The sequence below is a fragment of the Mirounga angustirostris genome, unplaced genomic scaffold (genome assembly GCF_029215605.1).
Source record: "Mirounga angustirostris isolate CCGP_5_RB_7025 unplaced genomic scaffold, mMirAng1.0.hap1 SCAF_10, whole genome shotgun sequence".
In the NCBI taxonomy this organism is placed as follows: Eukaryota; Metazoa; Chordata; class Mammalia; order Carnivora; family Phocidae; genus Mirounga; species Mirounga angustirostris.
Window position 1 is genome coordinate 114,842,825 of NW_026991718.1, and position 22,471 is coordinate 114,865,295.

The 22,471-nt window shown below is 48.4% G+C and overlaps 1 protein-coding gene across 2 annotated transcripts in view; it reads right to left on the minus strand.

Moving 5' to 3' along the window:
- Nucleotides 1-22,471, minus strand: part of TRPC4AP (transient receptor potential cation channel subfamily C member 4 associated protein) — a 65,773-nt gene that overhangs the window by 1,563 nt on the left and 41,739 nt on the right. The window contains exons 9-17 of one of the 2 annotated variants that reach the window (XM_045885655.3): nt 14,474-14,616; nt 10,032-10,163; nt 8,076-8,134; nt 5,875-5,976; nt 4,477-4,560; nt 3,329-3,419; nt 2,152-2,292; nt 1,301-1,409; nt 627-739 (exon numbers count right to left, since the gene is read on the minus strand). In XM_045885655.3, coding sequence (XP_045741611.1) covers nt 627-739; nt 1,301-1,409; nt 2,152-2,292; nt 3,329-3,419; nt 4,477-4,560; nt 5,875-5,976; nt 8,076-8,134; nt 10,032-10,163; nt 14,474-14,616 — 974 coding nt within the window. Of the gene's footprint in view, nt 1-626; nt 740-1,300; nt 1,410-2,151; nt 2,293-3,328; nt 3,420-4,476; nt 4,561-5,874; nt 5,977-8,075; nt 8,135-10,031; nt 10,164-14,473; nt 14,641-22,471 lie in introns of both variants that reach the window. The other variant, XM_045885654.3, reaches the window with a different exon arrangement.

Consider the following 22,471-nt stretch of genomic DNA (forward strand, 5'->3'; position numbering starts at 1 on the left):
GGGGAGCTCTGGTTCCCGGAGCTTCGATCCCTGGGTAGGGGGGCTGCCTGCATTAGGTGCGGCTGCCTCACTTTCTACCTCCCACTCGGCACTAGGCTGGGCCCGCACGAGAGGAACGGTCCGGTCCCGGCCTGTTTGGTTCACTGTGCAGCCCCAGCCCAGTGCCCTGCCTCGCTCGGTAAGCGTGTGTTAGCTGAAGGAACAGAGAACCACCTCTGAGGGGTACAGCATCACCCCCCCTCCTAGAAAGGGAAGGACAGGGAAGGGACAGACGCAGGTAGTTAGGGAGGGGGTGGGAGGCAACATCAAGTCCAAGCCCAAAGCCTGCACAGCGGGAGGGGCGCCAAGAGCACTGGACCGGGAGTCAAGAGCTCAGTGCCAATCCCAACCCATCCGTGACCTCGGAGGCTTGCTAGCCCTCAGGCCCCGTCTGTAAAATGGGGCACTGATCCCTCACTGGAAAAAGTCCTCAGAATAGCCGACAGCGTTGCCTAGGAACCAACAGATGGATCAAGATACACTTCCAGGGGAAGGTGGGACAGATCAACCATCGGGCTCCAGGATGACGGAAGCCGGTTCCCATCCCCCAGCTCCCTTCCGTAGCGCGGGTCCGCAGGCCATCTCACCTGGGTCAGTGTCTGCACGTGGATGATGTTGATGAGGCGGAAGAGGAAGGACATCTGCGTGGGCACCTGGGATATGTAGGCCAGCAGGCGGCACTCGGACAGGACCTCGGCCACTGGGGACAGCAGAGCGGAGGTGTGAGAGCAGGCTCGGAAGCCGGTCTGGGGCTCAGGCCTCCAGCCAGGCCCACCCCAGGGACCCGACTCCGGAGCTGGGAGCCCGACCATGAAGCGGCCACGGGGGCCACGGGCGCAGCAGCTGCGGTGGGAACACGTGCGTCTCCAGCGGTGCTGCCTCCCAGGAAGCCCCCTCTTCCCTCAGTGGGTGCAGGGGCCACCTCTCTCCACGGCCCCCCCTCCCCTCGGCTCACCACCTGCGCCCCTCTCGCTGCAGGCAATTCCAGCGGGGGCGGGGGCGGCTTGGTTTTTGCATTTTGCTTGCAACAAGCAAGTGTCTTCACTTTTATTAAAATGTGGGTCATATGAAAGGAAGCACAGATGACAGGAAAGTCAAGCAGCCAAGAAAATCTCCTGGAGAGCCACAACCTTGACCCCAGCCACGTGGGCACTTGGGCAGCTGCGTCCAGCCGTGTCTGTCTCCTTGTGAGATGCTGGGTGTCGGACACCAGCGTGGCCGCACTGGACCGGTTCGCCCGGCCGTTACGGCCTTTTCTTACCTTTCATGTCCACCTGGTTTTCGAATCGGTCCAGCGACAGAGTGACGCAGCGCACCAGCATGTTGGAGTCCACCAGCGAGCTGTTGATCTGCTTCAGGAACACCTGGAACTGGAGTGGGGCCCGAGCTCAGACGGGCGGTGGCAGGCTCCCGCGGCACACGGTCGTGGCCCACGGCAGGCCCGCTCGCTGAGAGGGGCACCCATTTACCCAGGCCCGGACGAGCTGGGTGAGCTGCCCCCCAGCAGGAGCTCAAGCCACATCGGGCACTGAGCCCAGTGGTTTTTGCACCGAAGGGTGCTGGATTCTTCTCATTTTCACTTCAACTAGCCTGAGCTGTGTTTCTGTCAAACAGCCCGTGAGGCTAACACCCCAGGCCGAGTCCTGCCCTTCCGGGGCTCGGCCTGGCACCCACCGCCCCACATCAGGGCCATGTCACAGCCCACCTGCTCCCACTGTGTCACGGGCCCAGAGCAGCTGCGCCCATCACCCCCGCACAGCCAGGGTCTAGCGCAGCCCTGGCCCAGAGCCCGGGTGACTACCCACTGACTCCCCAGTATTCTCCAATTTAAAACCAGCACCTGAAGACTAGCGAGGGCCAGGGCTCTAAGATAACTTCATCATCTTTTTTAAAGATTTTATTCATTCAAGAGAGCGTGAGCAAGCACAACCAGGGCGGGGGTGAGGGGCACAGGGAGAAGCAGGCTCCCCGCTGAGCAGGGAGCCCAACGCAGGGCTCGATCTCATGACCTGAGCCGAAGGCAGACGCTTAACCGACTGAGCCACCCAGGCGCCCCTCCAAGATAACTTCTGAACAACGCAGCAAACCCCCCAGAGCCCAGGTTAGTCTTACCTTTGCATCAGTGTTGATGTATTTGTTGAATCTCTTGAATGCATCAACGTTGAACTTCATTAACTCCCCCAGAAGGTCAAAGTAACTCTGGAGCACATCCCTTGACTTGCACTCGCTGTCCACAATGCAGTACAGGATGTGCTGGGGGTGGGAGAGGACAGGATAAAGGCAGGAAGGTGGCTGAGCCCTGGGGCCAACCGGCAGATGTGGCTGCCGCCCCCAGGCTATGCTCAGCCAAGCTGCCCGCTGCCTGCCTCCCACCGGCCGGCCGGGCACAGAGCCCCGACCCCATGACGCCTGCTTCGAGTAAGCATCCACATCAGCTGATGGAACCTGTTCCCCTGTCTAGATTCTCATCTGGGGACGCTGGGAGCTCCAAGGGCGGGGCTGGGCCTAATGCACCTCACCAGTGGGTTGGGGTAGGCAGCTATGAGCTCTCCTGCTTGTCTAGGGCTCCTCAGCTTGCAGGCGAGGGGAGCTGTTTCCAGAAGTCACATGGGCCCCTGCCTGAGCACTGAGGCCATTCAAGTAAATGAAGCACAGGGTTTAAGGACACGGGACACATTTTGACCCCATGGTTTGTCTTCATATTTATGAATAAAAAAGTTTATACTAAATCAATGAATTTTTATCAGGAACATAAAACCAGTTTAACTTAATAAAGTTTTCTATGATAGTTCAACTGTTTCCATTTTTCATTTTCATTTTCCTGAAGTTATGCTAATTTGGATCAATTTCTTAGGGATTTTACAGTTCATGGGTCAGTTTCTTGTTTGTATCCCTTTTTAATTTTTTTTAAAACCAATTCTATCTTTGGCCAGTTTGCTCCCTGCCTTTTATAAATTTTGCTTTTTCTCAAGGCTATTTTACAATAAAGGGAAGTTAACTTTTGGTCAACAGCAAAATATCCTCAGGGTCAAAAGGCCTTACTGGGTAACTTCAGACTCTTCCACTCTTCCATGGGCACCCCCAGCTCCCTCAAGCATCCATTAAGCAACTACAGGAACCCACAGTTGGAAACTCAGGGGAGGTCCTAGGGCAATCTGCACTGGCGTTTTAAAATAAAAGAGATGTGGTCTGCTCCTGACCAGCTGTCTAGGGCTCAGGAAGGAGAGCAAATGCATGGGACTGCGGGGAGAACGGGACACCCAACACCCTGGCTCCTCCAGGCCATTACCTCCAGAAGGCCTCGCTTCAGCAGGAACATCTGGTCTGCATAGGAGGTGGTCCCTCGGAGGAAACTCTCCACAGCCCGGGCTTGCCAAAACCTGCGACCCAAACGTTGACCCCTGGCCCAGGTGGCTAAGGCTGCCCTCTTCTGTCCCATATTCCATTCACCAAGGCGCTGGGAGATGTTTGCTGCCTTTTGATTTATTCAACATTTACTGCACATCTGCTAGGTGTCAGACCTCATACTAGGCACTGGGGACACAGCGAGGGTAAGTCCTTATGGAGCGGACAGTTCAGTGGGGGAATAGCCCTCTATGTGGTTCTGTCTGGAAGCAGCTGTGTCTCAGAGTAGGGGACTCTAGGATCCAAGGGCTGGTTACGGTAGGTCACATATGAAAATGCACTCTAGGCTTTGACCTTTCACAAGAACAGGGGGACAATGGAAAATGAGGCCGGGAATGCAAGAGGGAACCAGACAGACATGTGCAGTTGGGCCACTGAGCTCACTTCTGATGGGCTGTCCTAGGGAAGACGTGGCCCCAGGGAGCAGGGATGGGATCAATGAGGGGAAGGAAGTCTGGACAGGTCAGGCTGAGTTGACGGGGGGCATATGAGGGCGCGGAGCCTACTGACGCATCACACCCCAGCCCTGACAGAATGCCTCCCCTTAGCCGCTCTTCTGTCTACAGCCTTCATGACCCATCTCCAGCCAGCAGGAGGAGCTCTGAGAAGCCCTCCCTGTCCCCGCCCACCCCACCAGCCCCCAGCTGGGAAAGGGGTTTTCCTTTGCTCCCTCAGCTCCCAGCGCAGGTCCTGGCTCGGCTCCTTTTCACACTGCATTCGAACAGGTGTCTTTTCATTGTTTCCCACAACCCAGGGAACTCCTGTGGGCAGGGGCCATAGCTCCTATTTCCCTACCACCTGTCCAATGCCAGCACAGAGTAGGCACTTGGTGAATGCTTGGTCAGTTCTTGAAATATCGGGCTGGTATGCAGCAGAAGCTCACACATACCTGCTGAGTCGGACCCCCACTCCCCCACAGTAGTCAGATGTCCAGGGTGGGAGCTGGTAACTAAATGAGGTATTTCTAACCACTTGGGAAACACTAGGTTTCTGGGCCCTTCAGGAGTGGCAGGTGCCTGTCCCCAGACCTACCTGAAAGAGGACTCGGCTGGCTCCTTCTTCATGACCTGCAGCAGACGAGTTAATAAGCCCCTCTTCCCATCACACACCAAACTCCTGGAAGAAAACAGGGACATTGGTGGCAGACCTGAGGCTGACAGAGCCCAGTCCCATTTGGCCAAAGGACTACTGTTGTCCTGGGGCCCTGGGGCTGGATCTCTCTGCTACTTTAGGTGGGTGAAAACACCTGGGGATATTTCCAAGCCGGAGGAGGTTCCCCTGTTCTGCCTGGGCCCAGAGCACCCCTAGGACTCCTGCAGATTTAGAACCGAAGAGCCAAGTGAATTCACACCACCTCTCAGGCCAGCTTTCCCTTTCCAGACCCACTAGCAAGTGATCAGAGGCCAGAAAAACCCACAGTCTGTGCTCAGAACTGCTGGAGGGAGAGCTGTTTACACCAAAGTGAGTCTGAAATGCCACAACAGAGTCTACCAGATGGGGCAAAGTTTGTGCCAGCAGGGTGAGACAGGGAGTACCCTGGGCCCCACGTTCAGCTCCAGCTGGCTTTGGCCAAGTCCCCGTGCCTCCGGGCCTCAGCTTCCTGGTCTAGGAAGCAAAGACATTAGATGAGGAAATGACTCGGGCTGCATCACGGGGGACAGAGGGTTAAGCAAGCAAGGGTTCTAGGCCCTTAAGTTCCCTCTTCAAATAGAACAACTCTACTTTTATCCCCTACAGACATTATGAACTATGCATGGTTTCATTTGAACAGATTTCTCCTGCTTTAAAAAAAAAGGGGGGGGGGGTGCCTGGGTGGCTCCGTCATTAGGCGTCTGCCTTCGGCTCAGGTCATGATCCCAGGGTCCTGGGATTGAGCCCCGCATCGGGCTCCCTGCTCTGCGGGGAGCCTGCTTCTCCCTCTCCCACTCCCCCGCTTGTGTTCCCTCTCTCCCTGCATCTCACTCTGTCACATAAATAAATAATCTTTAAAAAAAAAAAAAAAAAGAGAGAGGCTGAGAATTAGGACTCCTGGTGCTGGATACAGTCCTCCCTGCCCGGACCCCCAGGAGCCTGTGACCTCCCTATTGCTCAGGTGACGCAAGCATAACCCAGCTAATGGGAGTTGGCAAAAGGCAAGAAAGAAGCATGTCAGCAGAGCTGAGCGACACAGGAGCGGGCAGAGCATATGTGACCTTTGGCAAGTGACCTCTCCGAGTCCCTGCTCCCCGCTCTGTGGAGGGGATGACAGCATTTCCCTGCTAGGGCTGCTGGGGGCCCCAGAGAGGTAAGGCAGGTGATGTGAGGACAGTGCCTGACGCCCAGGCGCCCTCAGGACGCTGGAGCTCCCCGTCAGTGAGGAAGGACCGGCAGCACATGTGAGGGCACGCACGCAGCCAGGGTCCGCTATGGGCCCGAGCTGACGCCACCCACCTGTCAGTGTTGAGGACAGCTTCCACCTCAGGGATGTTGGCTTTGAGAGAGATGGCACTGAGTTCGTTCAGCTCCTGGTTATTGAGCAGCAGGTACTTGTTCCTGAAACAGATGGGGTGAAGGGGGTAAAGGACAGGCACTGGGCTAGTGGGCCTTCCCATTTCCTGTGGTGAGAATCGGAGAATCCCCCAAGTGCCCTCCCCCGACACCACCTGCCCGAGGCGGCAGAGGGCTCAGGCCAAGCCCACCTGTCCACCTGCCACATTCACTAACAAGGCCCCTTCCCTCAACATCTCCAGGCCTTCTGTTTGCCACTGAACATTTCTATTTGACTTCTCAAAGGCACTTCCAACTCAGTGATGTCCAAATCAAACTCTCCATTTTGCTTCTCAAACCTGGCCCTATTCCAGCATTCCCACCAGGGGGCCCGAGTCGGCTGTGACTCCCCCTCCTGCGCCCTTCACCTCTCAGCCTGGCAACACCCAAGTCAGCTTCCTAGATGGTCTCTCCCAGGAACTGATTCAATACAGAGAGCACCCAGAGAGGTCTTTAGAAAACGGGACTCGGATCACATCATCCCCCTGTCAAAAACGCCCCCACAATTTCACAAGCTTTCGAATATATAAAATCCAAGCCCATCAACATGACCCACAAGGCCCTGTGGCTGGGCCACCAACCACCTTTGCAGCCTCACTCTGAGCCAAGGCCCCTTCATTCACATCACCCGCCACACTGGCCTCCCTGAACACACGGCGCTCCCTCCTGCAGCGGATTCTTCTGGAACAGTCAGCCTCTCACTCTGCCTTTTCACCCAGTTTATCACTGCCAACCCTTTGGGTCTCAGCTGACAAGTTACTTCTGCAGAGAAGAGCTCCTGACCACCCTCTGGCCAGGTCACGACCCCTGTCAAATGTTCTCTTACAGAACCATGCTCCCTCCACAGGAATACTATCTCCATCTGTTACTGTACATTCAATGATTTACGTCCTTCTCCCTTCCAGGAGAGTGGGGGTCATGGCTGTTTTCACTCATCACTGTCTCCCCAGAGCGTAGCGCCTACAAGCGCTCAGACTTAAGAGTCTGATGAAAGTTAAGGACCCGGGGCGCCTGGGTGGCTCAGTCGTTAAGCGTCTGCCTTCGGCTCAGGTCATGATTCCAGGGTCCTGGGATCAAGCCCCGCGTCGGGCTCCCTGCTCGGCGGGAAGCCTGCTTCTCCCTCTCCCTCTCCCCCTGCTTGTGTTCCCTCTCTCACTGTATCTCTGTCAAATAAATAAAATCTTAAAAAAAAAAAAAAAAGTTAGGGACCCAATTCCTCAGAAAAAAGTACACAGTCAGAACATATTGGTGCCATTTTCAGAGGGTTCACGTACTTCCTGGGGCTTAAGTCCTTCACACAGAGAACCTCTGAAAGAGGATGGTCGACATTATACAGACGAAAGTAGCAAAGTGGAGGCCCCTGACCACATCTGTCCTCAGGCACATTCTGGTAGCTTATACAACATTTCAAAGGAATTTAAGCCAACGTTTAAAATCAGGACCTTTCACATAAATCTTAATTCCTAGCTTCCCTTGGGGGAAAAACTCAGAAACTATGCAATAGTGGGCCCAGTTTCCTCTATACCAACAGCTGGCCAGAGCTGAGCAGTAACTGCCTGTGCATTCCAGCTCACCAAAGTCCCCACCACACTGTCCCCAGTGCCAAGGTCAAGGGTCAGCTGTTATTCATCCCTCCCCAGGACTGTTTTTCCTATAGCAGAGAATCAGTCTCTTGTATATTCTCCATTAAGGTTGAAAAATAAAAAATGAGAGGGCAGAATGTGTTTCCAAAAAATGGGAGAGGGTACATCTCCTTGTGCAGGTGAAGAAGAGTCCACGTGTTCAGTCAGCAAATACTCAGCCCACTCTGCCCACCTGAGGTCCCTGTGAAGAGCCAAGCTGTCCACTCCTCGTTCACAGGGGCAGACAGCTGAGAGATGTATCGACTTCAAGGGGAACAAGGGGCCAGCAACATCCGTGCTCACTTCCTAGGCTGGCCGTGAGGGCCCGGGGCAAGCTCGGCACCGCGCCTGGCACGAAGGAAGGGCCGCGCGAGAAGCAGCGCCCCGCAGCGCCCGGGGGCCCTCCCGAGCTGAGACCAACGGCACAGAGAGACGAGCGAAGCTGCCACAACAACTCTCCTTCCGGGGACGGCTCGTACTTACTCGTGGTGGTCGCTGAAACTCTGGAGAAGCCGCAAGAACTGTATCTTCAGAGTGATGTCCTAAAACACACGTGCATCCTTGATGTCAAAACCATCCTCACAATGTTCCCAAAGAAAACAGAACACTCTGCCCAAAGCCTGGGTGTGTCACTTGGCTCCTCTGAGCCTCTGTCCTCGTGCACAGTGAGGACTTTTCTTGAGCCAGAAACCCTCTGTTGACCTCCACAACTGGCCAACAACGGATTAAGCTAATGTGGACCCTTCCTGCTAACCCCCACCCCCTCCAACACTTTGGATAAAAAATAAATTTAAAATTCTTTAAAATGTGAGGCTAAGTTCCTAACAAAGGAAAATCCACAGGAATCAGAAATGAAGGGCTGGGCTCAGAGTGGGAAGCGCGAGAGCAGATGGTTGGCAGCTGGGGAGGATGGAGAAATGGAAATGACACTTACTCACCCAGGGCTTGGGTTTTAATGCCCTGCAGGGACTAGACAGAAACCTGGACCCACGTAAAGCCCGGGAATCATACCCACTCCGTGGAAGAAGGGTTAGGAAACCCCCACTTACCAGCCCAGGGAGCTAGCAAGGATGCCCATTTCTGTCGGGGTGCTGCTATTGGTGGAGGGGAGCCCCCAGGAGAAGGCTTCTGGGCTCACACCTCCAGGGCCAAGGCACTCAACATGAAAATCTGCCCTGGGACACTTACCCCTAACATACCCGGCAGACAAAAGCCAAGTGCTCTAAAGAAATACTTCCAGGGCCCAGGCTACATTACAGAGCACGAGGCAACTTTCCACCCCAAGATGAGTCTCAAGACTCAAATACAAGTATTAGCACTCCAGGAGCAATCCGAGACCATAAAGAAAGTATGTTACAGGTAATGAAAGAGATAGAATACAACAGAACATTAACATAATGAGTAAACACCAAGTCGTTTTTGACAAAGAGCCAGATGTCTCAAAATGCAGAATATATTCACCTGAAATTAAAAACTCAGATGGGCCGAGAGGCAAAAGGTAAGGCACGGAGCAAAGTCCCCAGAGCATGGCACAGGGACCAGGGAGGACCTATGGCACTGACAGCTGTGTGGCGCTTTCAAGTCCCTGGCCCCTCCGTGGTGGTGACCAGGCCTCCACATGGCCCATGAGGACAGCAGGCAAGGGAGTGGGACCTTCCTTTGGCAAGAAACAGGCTCAGAGATTCAGTGACTTATTCAAGCTCTCCTAACAAGCTGAGTGGCACACAGGCCTCCTGACTCCCAGTTCAATGCTCTCTCCAGGGCACCATAAGAGAGGCCAGGCAGAGGTGAGCCCTTGACCCTAAAAAAGAAAGCATCCCAAAGCCCTTTTTGTCTGCAGACCATTGGTGGTGCATGGTTTCAGAGGGCAAAACTACCATCGGTGGATGGACGATACAATGCGGGGAGAGTACAGAACAAGGGAAAATCTGCTACTAGGTCATGGAGTGGCGGGCCCTGCCTGGAGGACAGTGAGCGCCCCATTCCGGAGGTGAGCAAGGCAAAGCTGGCCAGAGGGCCTTCAAAGGGATTTCCGCATTGCCGGAGGGGCAGGGCCAGACCCTTCTCCAAGACAGCTTCCACTATGGGATTATACAGACTTTATGAATAAATTATAAATATAAATGTAAATATATATATATATATATATATATAGGTGTCTGGGTGGCTCAGTCGGTTAAGTTTCTGCCTTCGGCTCAGGTCATGATCCCAGCCAGGGCCCTGGGATCGAGTCCCACATCGGGCTCCCTGCTCAGCAGGGAATCTGCTTCCCCCTCTGCCTCTGCCCTTCCCCTCTGCTCGTGCTCTCTCTCTCTCTCAAAATAAGTAAAATCTTTAAAAATCAAAAATAAAAAAATGAGATTTCAAAGGGTCAATGGCAGATCTTGAAACAACTACCCTGGCAAGTAAAGCCCATCTGTTGCCACGTCCCCTGCTCACCGGGCTACAGTCACAGTTCTGGTTGTGACCATGGAGGACAAGGGCAGATGCTGAGTGCTTCCTCCAAATCAACTTGTCAAACAAATTATTGAGCCCGGGGATCAGCTTGAACTCCGCGATCATTCTGTGAACCTGGATGGGGTAGGAAGGCAAAAGCATTATGACAAACGTGCTGCGAAGATCCATCAAAGCCTCATGCTTGGCATGTACAAAACAATCTTTAGGACAAAGAAAGCGACAGTCAGTAGGGACTGCTGAGGTTTAAATGCCCCACCGCACTCCCCCCATGCACAGATACACGTTTATTCTCTGCTCACAGATTCCCCACAATACTCTAGGAGTCACACTATATGGTGGGTCCTCTTTCAGGAACATAGTTTGGATTCAGAGAACCCTGGGTTTGACTCCCACCTCCAGCACATAGGAACTTTGTAACCTTAATCAAATCTCTTAATCCTAGTTTGTTCCCTCCTCCTATCATTAAAAAATAAAAATACCCCTCATGCTTCAGACTAGGATAAATTTCAACTGGCGGCAAGATAAACATATTAAAAAAATTAAATGTTAAATATCCTAAAAGAATCTATGCAAAGAATTAAAAAAAAATGACCACACAATGAGAAAGACTTTCTAAAGTATTAAGTATACTAAGTAAATCTAGAAGCCAAAAGAGAAAACCATTCAATTCAATCATGTAAACCTTTAAAAATTCTCTATGGCAAAATTCACAGTAAGCAAAGGTGGGTCCATACCAGCAACCTCACGTCACAGGCAAAAAGCTAATTTCCTCCATAAGGAATCCTACAAATCTCTTAAGCAAAAAGACCAACCTTACAGAAAAAATGGGCAAAGGATACACACTGGAAAATACAAGATAGTCTTCAATATATGGAAAGTGCTCAGCCTCACTTATAATATTAAGAGGAATTCAAATCATAACCACTTTTTCACCTTTTCAGATTAGCAAAGAAGTAGGTTTAATAATACTGTGTTGGTGAGCTGGGCCTCAGGCATGCTCACACGCTGCTGCTGAGAGAGCATACTGGGGTACCACCTGCAGAAGGAGGACATTTCGGTATTATCTCTAAAAATTACAAATGCACATTCCCTCTGACCAGCAATTCTACTTTGAGGAATTTATTCTCAGATCCATATACATACTAAATGACACATGTACAAAGTTGCTCATGGTAGCATTATTTGTAATACCAAAAAAATAACCTATACTCCCCATCAATGAGGATTAGTTGCATAAATTATGGTATATCCATTCAGAAGGGAATAAGGTACCAGTAAAAAAAAGAATTGAGGTTTTTTCACATGTAGTGAACATTTACCAAGATTCAATATTAAGAAAGCAAATATGGGGGTGCCTGGGTGGCTCAGTCGGTTAAGTGTCTGCCTTTGGCTCAGGTCATGATCCCGGAGTCCTGGGATCGAGCCCCACTTTGGGCTCCCTGCTGAGTGGGGAGCCTACTTCTCCCTCTGCCTCTCCCCCTGCTTGTGCTCTCTGTCAAATAAATAAATAAATAAAATCTTTAAAAAGAAAAAAAAAAGCAAATACATACATGCTATACTGATTGTGTTTAAAAAAAGAGAGGAATATATTTGCTTTTATAAGCATAAAATGTCTCTAAAAGGATATATGAATAACTGGTAAAATTAGATGCTTCATGGAAGAACCAGAACTGATACTTATTTACACAGTTTAATATAGAACTGTGTGAATTACTTACCTATCAAAAACATTTTTTTTACAGAAAACGAAGCTATTACTACTTCTTCTCAGGGCTCTTGTAAGGATAAGGTCAGAAACCGTAAGTAGAGTCCTGAGCACAGCACCAGTGCTTATTAAATCCCATTTTACAAGGGGAAAGGGCAAGTTGAGCAGGACCAACTTGGGCAAGGCAGTGGTGGAAATGTCGCCCCAAATCAGGTGTTCTGATCCTAAAGCCTGACTCTTTCAGGCCTACCACAGGTCTGCATTTCTCTCAGGAGACCAGAACGTGACAAAGAAAGTGAGGGATAGTGAAGCCGCTGAAAGATTCAGTGAGGTAATGTGGGGGAAGCTCAGGGCCTGACGTACAGAAGTACTGTACGGATTATTTACATTAGCACCAGAGAAACGGAATTTCCAACATCTGGGCAAAGTTTCAAGTCTAGTGATTTCAACGTAGCCAAGACTAGCCAGAGAACTTGGCCTGAAGGCCCAATAATAAGCACTCTAAGGAGGAGCCTTCTGGGAGGCCTGGCCAGGGAAACCCTTCCCCTCGCTGGCCCCGTCTCCGCACGGTGCATGCACACGGTGCCGGGCACACAGGAGGAACACAGTAAACGCGGACGTGTAGATGAGGCCGGGCCAGCCTAACACTGGTTCTTGGGGGGGCAGGGTCCTGAGGCCAGGCCACGGTCCTTCCGAGGAAGCAGGGCAGTAATCACACAGCTGAACTGGAGACCACAACGACTGATTCACAAAGACTTGGTAACAGGAAGGCTTGGGGAGCACGGGACAGTCATGGGGGGACAGAAAGAGTCAGGGCAGCAGAGTTTAAATCCTCGCTCTACTGATGCCTGGAGCCTGAAGCCCTTTTTGTACCTTGGTTTTCTCAAGCATCAAGTGAGGGGAGAGGGGGTCACCACCTGTTTTGTAACTTCAAATAGCTAAAAATTCCAATATAAGTAACTGTGAAAGTGCCTCAAAAAAAGGTAAAAGCACCCAACACATGTAAAGCATAGTGACTATTTTTTTTTTAAGATTTTATTTATTTATTCATGAGAGACAGAGAGAGAAAGGCAGAGGCAGAAGCAGACTCCCCGCTGAGCAGGGAGCCCGACGCAGGACTCGATCCCAGGATCCCGGGATCATGACCTGAGCCAAAGGCAGACGCTTAACCATCTGAGCCACCCAGGCGCCCCAACTCTTATTTTTTATAACAAATATATTCCATGCTGAAGAAGGGGCTTTGATACTGTGGAGGTCAGTGTGGGATCTCATCCATGGTCCTAGTTTTAAATACCAACCGTAGGCTAACCCCCAAGTTCTATCTCCAGGCCCGACCTCACCCCAAACTCCAGGTATGGATAATCCAGGTGCCGATTCTAACAGACACTTGATTCAAACCTAACTTGTTCAAACTGAATTCCTTGCCTTTCTCCCTACGCTTCCACCCCTCTCCCCCAACACCCTAACTCACAGTCTTAACCATCTCAATAAATGGCCAATCCATCCTGCTACCTGCTTGGGCCAAAAACCTTAGAAGGAGTTAAAGAAGCTACCCTTAACCCCTCTCTCATGCTCACATTCAAACTATCAGCAAATTCTACCTGTTCTACCTTCAGAATATATCTGGAAGCACTTCTCACCACTCCCCTCTACCAACATGCTGGTCCTGGTTACGATCATCTCTTCCATAGGGCAGCCAGAGGGAGGACTTCCTAGTCACTCAGAGTAAACACCTACGTCCTGAAAATGGCCTATGAAAGCCTGATGCAATCTGACCCCCCCAGTCCCTCCCCCGCTTCACTGCTTGTTCTACTCCATGCCCCCCCTTCCCTACTGTCCCACCAACCCACAGGGCACACTCCCACCTCAGCGCTTGCTCCTTCTACCTGGTAGGCTGCCTGGGGGATCAGCGTGCCCAGCCCCCTCACGTGCTTCAGGACATCCCCATGCTGCACGTCATCTTTCCAGTGAGTCTTCTCCCTGGCTACCCTATCCAAAATGGGGATAACTGCACCAGTTTCACACAGAGTTGTTGTGATGGTCCAGTGTCTGACTCGAAAAGGAGCTTAAGGACTGCTGAGCGCCCCCCTCTCCACCCCCCCCACCCCCAACACCCTTTTTTTCATCCACAGGACAATGATTAGCCAATGGAGAAGGCCATTTCTCACCTATCTTGAAGAGGAGTGCTACATACTTCCAGAGCCCTCTTTCTCCCTTTGTAGGTTACAGGCCCTTGCTCCTCCCTTCTAGAACGGCTTCAAGGCTCAGGGAACCCCAGGGTATCTGGAGCCCCCTCCACTCTGCAGCTGCCTAGTTTTTGCTGACACAGCTCCTGGCTCTGGCCATCCCCCCAAGCCCCCATCAGACTGGCAACTCCTCTAGGGCATCTATAGGGCAGTCATCTTGCCACAGTGACCTTCATTCTTCACATTAACAAGGTCAGGTAACACGGCCAAACCACCAGCTCCTGTCCTGGGCACCGATGCTCTGCCCAGAAATGCTGCCCATGGCAAGGTACAGTGGAAAAGGCTGTGGACTCTGGAACGAGACCAGTTTCCTGATGTGTAAAAGAGAGAGAAGGAAAATGAGCCCTGCGCTTTGCAAGGCCAGAGACAGCCATCCTGAGAGGTGGCCTAATGGAGTACTTGGCACACCACAAGTGCCCAGGGAGCACGTGCTCCTGGCTCCCCCTGCTCTGAGACGTGGGGGAGGGGCCCACCTGGTTTCGCTGACGCCCCATCAGCAGCACACAGAGAACATAGAGCACTTCCAGTTTGTACATGATCTCATGCATAATCTTCATTGACTGCGGCAGCTGGGTCCTGGTGGAAGTGTGAGGCAGGCCATTCTCCTCAGAAGCTCCTGGAGGAGGGAACACAATGGAGGCTGAGACAGCCACCGAGAGAGAGGGTTGAGTCACTGCTTGTGAGGAAACAGGTTTCTGCCCCTCAAACCCACTCTGGACAGACTTGAGGTAACAGAACCATTAGACCGGCCCCTGAGCCCAGGACAGAGACTCTGAAAGCCACAAAACCCCCTCCAGGCCCCCAGGGGCCAGGCGAGCTTAGAAACTTAAAAACTGACTCTGTACATCAAAAAAAAAAAAAATTCTGTATGTATGGGGACAGGTGTTAACTAGACTGATTGCAGTGATCACTTTACACTATATACAAATATCGAATCGTTATGTTGTACACCTGAAGCTAATATAATGTTGTATGTCAATTATACCTCAACAAAAAGGGGGGGGAAATCAACTCTGCAGTTTCGTTCTGTTTCATCAACTTTAACACTAAAAACGCTCTGACACAGGCAATGCAGTGATGCGACTCCTCGCTTCTCCCGCCGCCATCAGAGAGTGCCCCCACCCCAGTGCCCAGTCACCTAAGCCGGAAATCGTGCCCAACTCTCTTCAGGTCCCAAATGACTCTAAGTACTCAGTTCCTCTGCCTAGATTCTACGAGGAAGCACTGCTGGAAGACTGAGAGGGATCCTTTTCCAAGACTTCTTTTCTCCTGTTTTTCAAAGAACCACCTCAAGTTTTCTAAGGTTCAACTTTCTGAGGCAGACCGGGCACCACAATCACTATCAGTGATTCAGATGAACATGTCATCTACTCGCAGACTTTCATTATTAGTAACAACGGCAGCAGCTAGGTAGTATTTCTGGGACACCTGACATGTGCCAGGCATCCTGTTTGGGGTGGCAGTAAACCATCATATTTATTCTACTGCCCCGTTAACAAACAAGTCTCAGTGAGTCAGGCAGGCCAGTGAGGTGAACTCACGGGAAGGTGGCGGAGCAAAGCGCTGAAGGCTGAGGGCTCTGGAGTTACGACTTGCTGGCCCTGTGACACTGGGCAAGTCACCACCTCACGAGGCCTCGAACTGCCCTGCAGAAGGACAGTGACAGCAGTGCTACCGGGGACGGCTAGGGTAGCTATGAGGAGTGAATGAGAACACAAGAAAAGCCCAGCACCTGGTTCTTGGGAAGCCTCCCTCCTAGGTCCCTATTATTTTAAAAGGGCACTGGTCAGAGTCAGGAGACCTTAGGGTTTACTTCCCCTCAGCTCTCCTCATCTTTAAGGTGAAGGGATGAAGCAGTAACTATTAAGATCCTTCCAAGCTTCCACGGGAACTGCTGCCCTAGAGGCCTTTGGCAAAGGGTCAGAAAAACCATATGGAACAGAGCAGTGGTTATCAAATAATATTTGGGTAAGGTGACTTCTGCAGGGTGATATCACAGCACAAGAACCCAAACTACTCTGCCCTACAGATGTGGAGCTATTTTTTCGAGGCATATTATGGTGCTAACATACAATCACAACCTTGGGAGACGACCAGTGGTGGAGTGAGCAAGACTGAGGGGCAGCTCATAGGTTAAGAGCATAGACCCTGAGCCAGCCCGCTGGGTCTGAACCCCAGCTCCGCTGTTCACCAGCTGGGTGGCCTTGGGTAAACTGGTGGATGTCACTATGCTTCAGCATCCATCCTCACCTGTAAAACCGGGGGAATGGCAACAGTATGGATCTCTTACCCATTATGCCAAGACGAAAGGATTTTAATACATGTAAAGTACTGAAAACAATGCCCAGCACACGTAAGGAACATGTTAGTGTATGTTAAATAGAAACAAAACACTTGAGTTTTTCTGCAAATGCTTGCTTGCTACTTGTTTTTTTCTTTTTAATCTGTAACTAAAAGTGGCAGTGGGCAAAGACGTAAGAAAAATTTACTGGAGAAAACCAAACTGAGAAAATTCTATCTCAAAAAACACTATTTTCCTGCATGTTGGGAGAAAAATCCTAATTACTCAATTTCCAAGTTGGGACTCGGACTCCTTGGCCCAGCTCCCAGAACAGTTTAAGAGTCAACTGATTTGTGGAGGGAATCTGAAGAGCTATCATGCAGATCCTGCCTCCGCAGCGCACTTGCTGCGTGGCCTCAGGAGCCTCGGCTTCCTCATCGGGGGGCTCGGGGGGCTCGGGGGCGGCTGCAGGACAGGAGGCCTACGGGAGGGGCAGGCGCAGCAAATGGCACACAAGCCCTCCTTAGTAATAAACGTCTGTGGAGAAAGAGAAACCCGGGGAGCTCGGACTCCTCCCCGAGACACTGCCAATCTTCGGTGCCTGGTTTGCACAGGCCTGACAAGAAAGTCTTTGGGACGAGTGTTTTTGTTTTAATGCAGTTCTTAAAGCAATGGCCAGAGCTTAGCAACAAGGTTCATTCCCAAGGCTGAGGATGGGCAAACTGGTCTGAGAGGGCTGAGCTTCCCTCTGAATCTCTTCAGCTCTGATTCAAGGGGTCACCACCCTCTGTATGTCTACACTGCACTCTGGGGCACAGGCACGCATTTTTTTTTTTTCTAGAACAGCTCTGAGCTCTAATTCACATATAATTCACCCACTTGAAGTGTACGATTCAGTGGTTTTTAGCACAGTCACAGAGTTGTGCAGCCATCACCACAATCAACTTTAGAGCATCTTGTCACCCCAAAAAGAAATCCTGCACTCACTGGCAGCCACTCCCCATTTGCCACCAAACCCCTCATCCCTAGGCATCCACTGAAGTCCTTTCTGTCTCTGTGGAACTGCCTGTTTAGGACACTTCATATAAATGGAATCATATAACATGTGACCTTTAGTGCCTGGCTTCTTTCACTTAACATGATGGTTTCGAGATTCATTCAGGTTGTAGCATGTATCAGTATTCAGTTTTTTAGATTGCTGAGTAACATTTACTGTATGAATATACCACATTCTCTTGTCCATTTATCAGCTGACGGACATTTAGGTTGTTTTCATATATTGGCTATGAAAAATCTGCAGCTGTGAGTATTCATGTCTAAGTTTTTATGTCAATATGTTTTCATTTCTCTTGAAAATATAACTAGGACTGGAATTTCTGGGTCATATGGCAACTCTGTTTTAACCTTTTGAGGAACTGTTTGAAAACTGCCACTGTTTTGCAAAGCGGCTGCACCATTTTACATGCCCACCAAAAGAAAATGAGGGTTCTGATTTCTCCACAACCTTGCCAACACTTGTTATCACCTGTCTTTTTGATGACAGACATCCCAGCAGGCATGAAGCAGTATCTGATTGTGGTTTGGATTTGCATTTCCCTGATGGTTAACAATGCTGAGCATCTTTACATGTGCTTTTGGCTATCCGGACATCTGCCATGGAGAAATGCCTATTCAGGTCCAATGCCCACATTTCGAAATGTGCGGTCTTTTTATCATTGAGCTGTAGGAGTTCTGTACAAATTCGAGATTCAAGTCCCTTATAATTATTAATTATTATTAGATACACGGTTTGCAGCTAGTCCATTTCTGCAAAGAAGCCAGTCGGGATTTGATAGGGACTGTGCTGAATCTGTAGACAGATGTATAGCTCAACATGTGGAGTATGAACCTTAACAATACTGAGTCTTCTGATCAATGAACACGAGTATCTTTACGTTTATTTAGGTCCTCTTTCATTTCTTTCAATACTAAAGATGTTTTGTAATTTTCAGAGTGTAAGTTTTGCATTTCTTTGTTAAATTTATCCCTAAGTTTTTTACTCTTTTTGATGCTCCTGTATATGAAACTGCTTTCTTAATTTCATTTTGGTTTGTTCATTGCTCCTGTATACAAACATAACGGACTTTTGTATACTGACCTTGTATTCTGAAACTTTACTGAACTCACTTACTAGTTTAGTGGTCTTTTTACTGGACTCCTTAGGTTTTTCCCTATATAAGATCACGTCATCCGTTAAGACAAACAGTTTAACTTCTTCCTAACCCGGATACCTTCTATTTCTCTATCTTGCCTAACTGCCTAGCCAGAACCTCCAACAGAGCGTTGAGCTGAAGTGGCAGGAGCAGGCATCCTTGTCTTGTGCCTGTGCCTGTGCCTGATCTTAGTCGAGGAGAAGCTTTCAGTGTCTAGGCATGAAGTATACTGGCTGTGGGTTTTTGTAGATGTCCTTTAACAGGTTAAGGCAGTTCCTTCCTATTCCTAGTTTGAGTGCTTTTATCATGAAGGGGTGTTGGATTTTGTCTGATGCTTTTCTGCATCTACTGAAATGATCACGTAAATTTTTGTCCTTTGTTCTACTGACACAGTGTATATATATATCAACTGATTTTCATATACTGAATCAAGCCTGCATAAACCCTACTTACTCATGTATATATACCTGGTCAGGTGTATAATCCTTCTATGTTGCTCTATTTGGTTTGCTAGTATATTCTTGAGGATTTTTACATCTATATTCATAAGGGATATTGGTCTGTGATTTCCTTGTAGTGTCTCTGGTTTGGGTATCAGGTTAATGACTTCATAAAATGAGTTGGGAAGTGGGGGCGCCTGGGTGGCTCAGTTGTTAAGCGTCTGCCTTCAGCTCAGGTCATGATCTCAGGGTCCTGGGATCGAGCCCCGCATCGGGCTCCATGGGAAGCCTGCTTCTCCCTCTCCCTCTCTCGCTGTCTCTCTGTCAAATAAATAAGTAAAATCTTTAAAAAAAAAGAGTTGGGAAGTGTTTCCTCTTTTTCTATTTTGTGAAGTCTGTGACGTACTGGTGTTAATTCTTCTTTAAATGGTTTGCAGAATTCACCAGTGAAGCCTTGTAGGCAGGGCTTTTCTTTGGGGGTAGCTTTTTCATTGCTATTCAATTTCTTTCCTTGTCATAGGTCTGTTCAGATTTTCTCTTTCTTCTCGAGTCAGCTGCAGGAGTTTTTGTCTTCCTTACCAGCTGTCCATTTCACATAGGCGGTCTAGTTTGCTGGCACACAGTTGTGTACAGAATTCCCTGAGTCCTCTCTAGCTTTGTAAGCTTGGTTGTCATATAACCTCTCTTTCATTCCTGGTTTTAGTAGTTTGAATCTTGTCTTTTTTTTTTTTTTCTTGGTCAGTGAAGCTCAAGGTTAATTCTGTTGACCTTTTCAAAGAACGAACTACTGGTTTTGCAGATTTTCTCTATTGTTTTCTATTCTCTATTTTGTTAATTTCTACTCCAATTCCATCATTTCTTTCCATCTGCTTGCTTTGCGTATATAGCTTGCCTCTTCTTTTTTCAATAACTTAAGGAGAAAAATTAGGCCACTGACTTGGGATTTCATTTTTTCAGTTTTTTAAAATGTAGGCATTTATGGCTATAGATTTCTCCCTTATTATCAGGCTTTAGTTGCATTAAGTTTGGTATGCTGTGTCCTCATTTTCATTTGTCTCAAAGTTATCTTTTAATGTTCTTTGTGATTTTGTCTCAGAACCACTGGTTAACTAGAAATTTCCATATGTTTCTAATATCTGATTGCTAGTATCACTCCACTGTGGTTGAAATACATGGTTTGTAAAATCTTAATCCTTTTCCCTTTACTGAGGCTTTTTAGATGGCCTAGTGTATGGTCCATGCTGGAGAACGTTCCATGTGCACATGCCAAGAATGTGTATTCTGCAGGGGGTTAGGTGGTGTTCTACATGCATCTAGTAAGTCTAGGCAGTTTACTTGCTGTTCAAGTCTTCTATTTCCTTCTTGATCCTCTGTCTAGTTGTTTGCTCCATTACTGAAAGTAGGGTATTCCAGTCTCCAACTATTACCTTTGAACTGCTTATTTCTCTCTTCAAATCTGTTAGTTTTTGCTTCATTTATTTTTTTGGCTCTGTTGTTAGATATATGTTTATAACTGTTATATCTTAACAGACTCACCCTTTTATTATTTTAACATGTCCTTTTTATCTCTGATAACATTTTTTGGTTTAAAGTCTCTTTTAGTATTAGCCACTCCAGCTTTCTTATGGTTGCTCTTTGCAGGATGCATCTTTCTCTATCCTTTACTTTCAACCTATTTCTATCTCTGAATAGAAAGTATGCCTCCTGGGGGTACCTGGATGGCTTAGTCAGACATGCAACTCTTGATCTCAAGGTTGTGAGTTCAAGCCCCACACTGAGTGTGGAGCTTATTTAAAAAAAAAGAAAAAAGGAAAAAAAAGAAAGTATGCCTCCTGTAGGCTAGATACAATTGGATCTTTTTAAAAAAAATCCAATATGGGCGCCTGGGTGGCTCAGTTGGTTGGGCGACTGCCTTCGGCTCAGGTCATGATCCTGGAGTCCCGGGGTCGAGTCCCGCATCGGGCTCCCTGCTCGGCGGAGTCTGCTTCTCCCTCTCCCACTCCCCGTTTGTGTTCCCTCTCTCACTGTGTCTTTCTCTGTCAAATAAATAAATAAAATCTTTAAAAAAAAAAAAAAAATCCAATATGACCATCTGTTTTTTGGATGAACTGCTTTAATCCATTCATATTTAAGGTTATTAATGACACAGCTGGATTTACTTCTGCCTTTTTACTTTTTGTTTTCTACATAGCTCATGTGTTTTTTAATTCCTCTATTTCTCCTATAATTCTTTTGTAGTAAGTGAATATTTTCTGGTATAATATTATAATTCCTTTAATGACTTTCTCACTGTATTTTTAAAGTTACTTTCTTTGCAGTTGCTATAGGGTTTGCCATATACATCTTAATTTGACAGAATCTCTTCAGATTTATACTAATTCCAGAGTTCCTACACAGCTCTATTCCTTCTCTCCTTTTTGTGCTATTATTGTTACATATACTACATCTACAGAAGCTAACCGTTCAACAATATAGTGTACAATACATTGCATGGATTGTTATACAATACAGTGTTGTAATTATTACTTTATATAATTTTATGTCTGTTCAAGAAGCTGAGAAAAGTAGGGGCGCCTGGGTGGCTCAGTCGTTAAGCATCTGCCCTCGGCTCAGGTCATGATCCCAAGGTCCTGGGATCGAGCCCCGCATTGGGCTCCCTGCTCAGTGGGAAGCCTGCTTCTCCCTCTCCCGCTCCCCCTGCTTGCGTTCCCTCTCTCGCTGTGTCTCTGTCAAATAAATAAATAAAATCTTAAAACAAAAAAAAGAAGAAGCTGAGGAAAGTAAATATTAATAGAGTTTGTTATACTGACCCTCTTATTTACCATTTTGGTTCTCTTCATTGATTCCTGTTGATTCAAGTTACCATCTCGTATAATTTCCTTACTGCAATACAACTTTGGTCCCACCCAAATTTCCACAAAATCTGATCCCACAAAGTTTTTGTGCTGTTACTTTCTCAAGTATATTACATTTCTGTATGTCACAGATTCAACAATATAAACACATGGTTTTACATAACCGCTTTTTAAATTTGTTAAGGAAAAGAAAAAATATGCATTTATACTGTCTTTTTTTTTTTTAAGAATTTTTTTTTTTTTTAGATTTTATTTATTTTTATTTGAGAGAGAGAGAATGAGAGAGAGAGCACGAGAGGGAAGAGGGTCAGAGGGAGAAGCAGACTCCCTGCTCCACAGGGAGCCTGATGTGGGACTCAATCCCGGGACTCCAGGATCATGACCTGAGCCGAAGGCAGTTGCTTAACCAACTGAGCCACCCAGGCGCCCTATACTGTCTTTTATGATTATGTAATTACCTTTAGGAATGCTCTTTGCTGTTCTGTGTAGATTTAAATTACTGTCTGAGGTCACCTGCTTTCAGCCTGAAGAACTTCCCTGGGTATTTCTCATAAAGCAGATCTATTAGTAACAAATTCTCTAAGTTTTTGTTTATCTAGCAATTTATTTCACCTACATTTCTGAAAGAACGTTTTGCTATTGAGAGTTTTTTTTCTTTCAGCACTCTGAATAGGTCATCCCACTGCCCTCTGACTCTGTGATT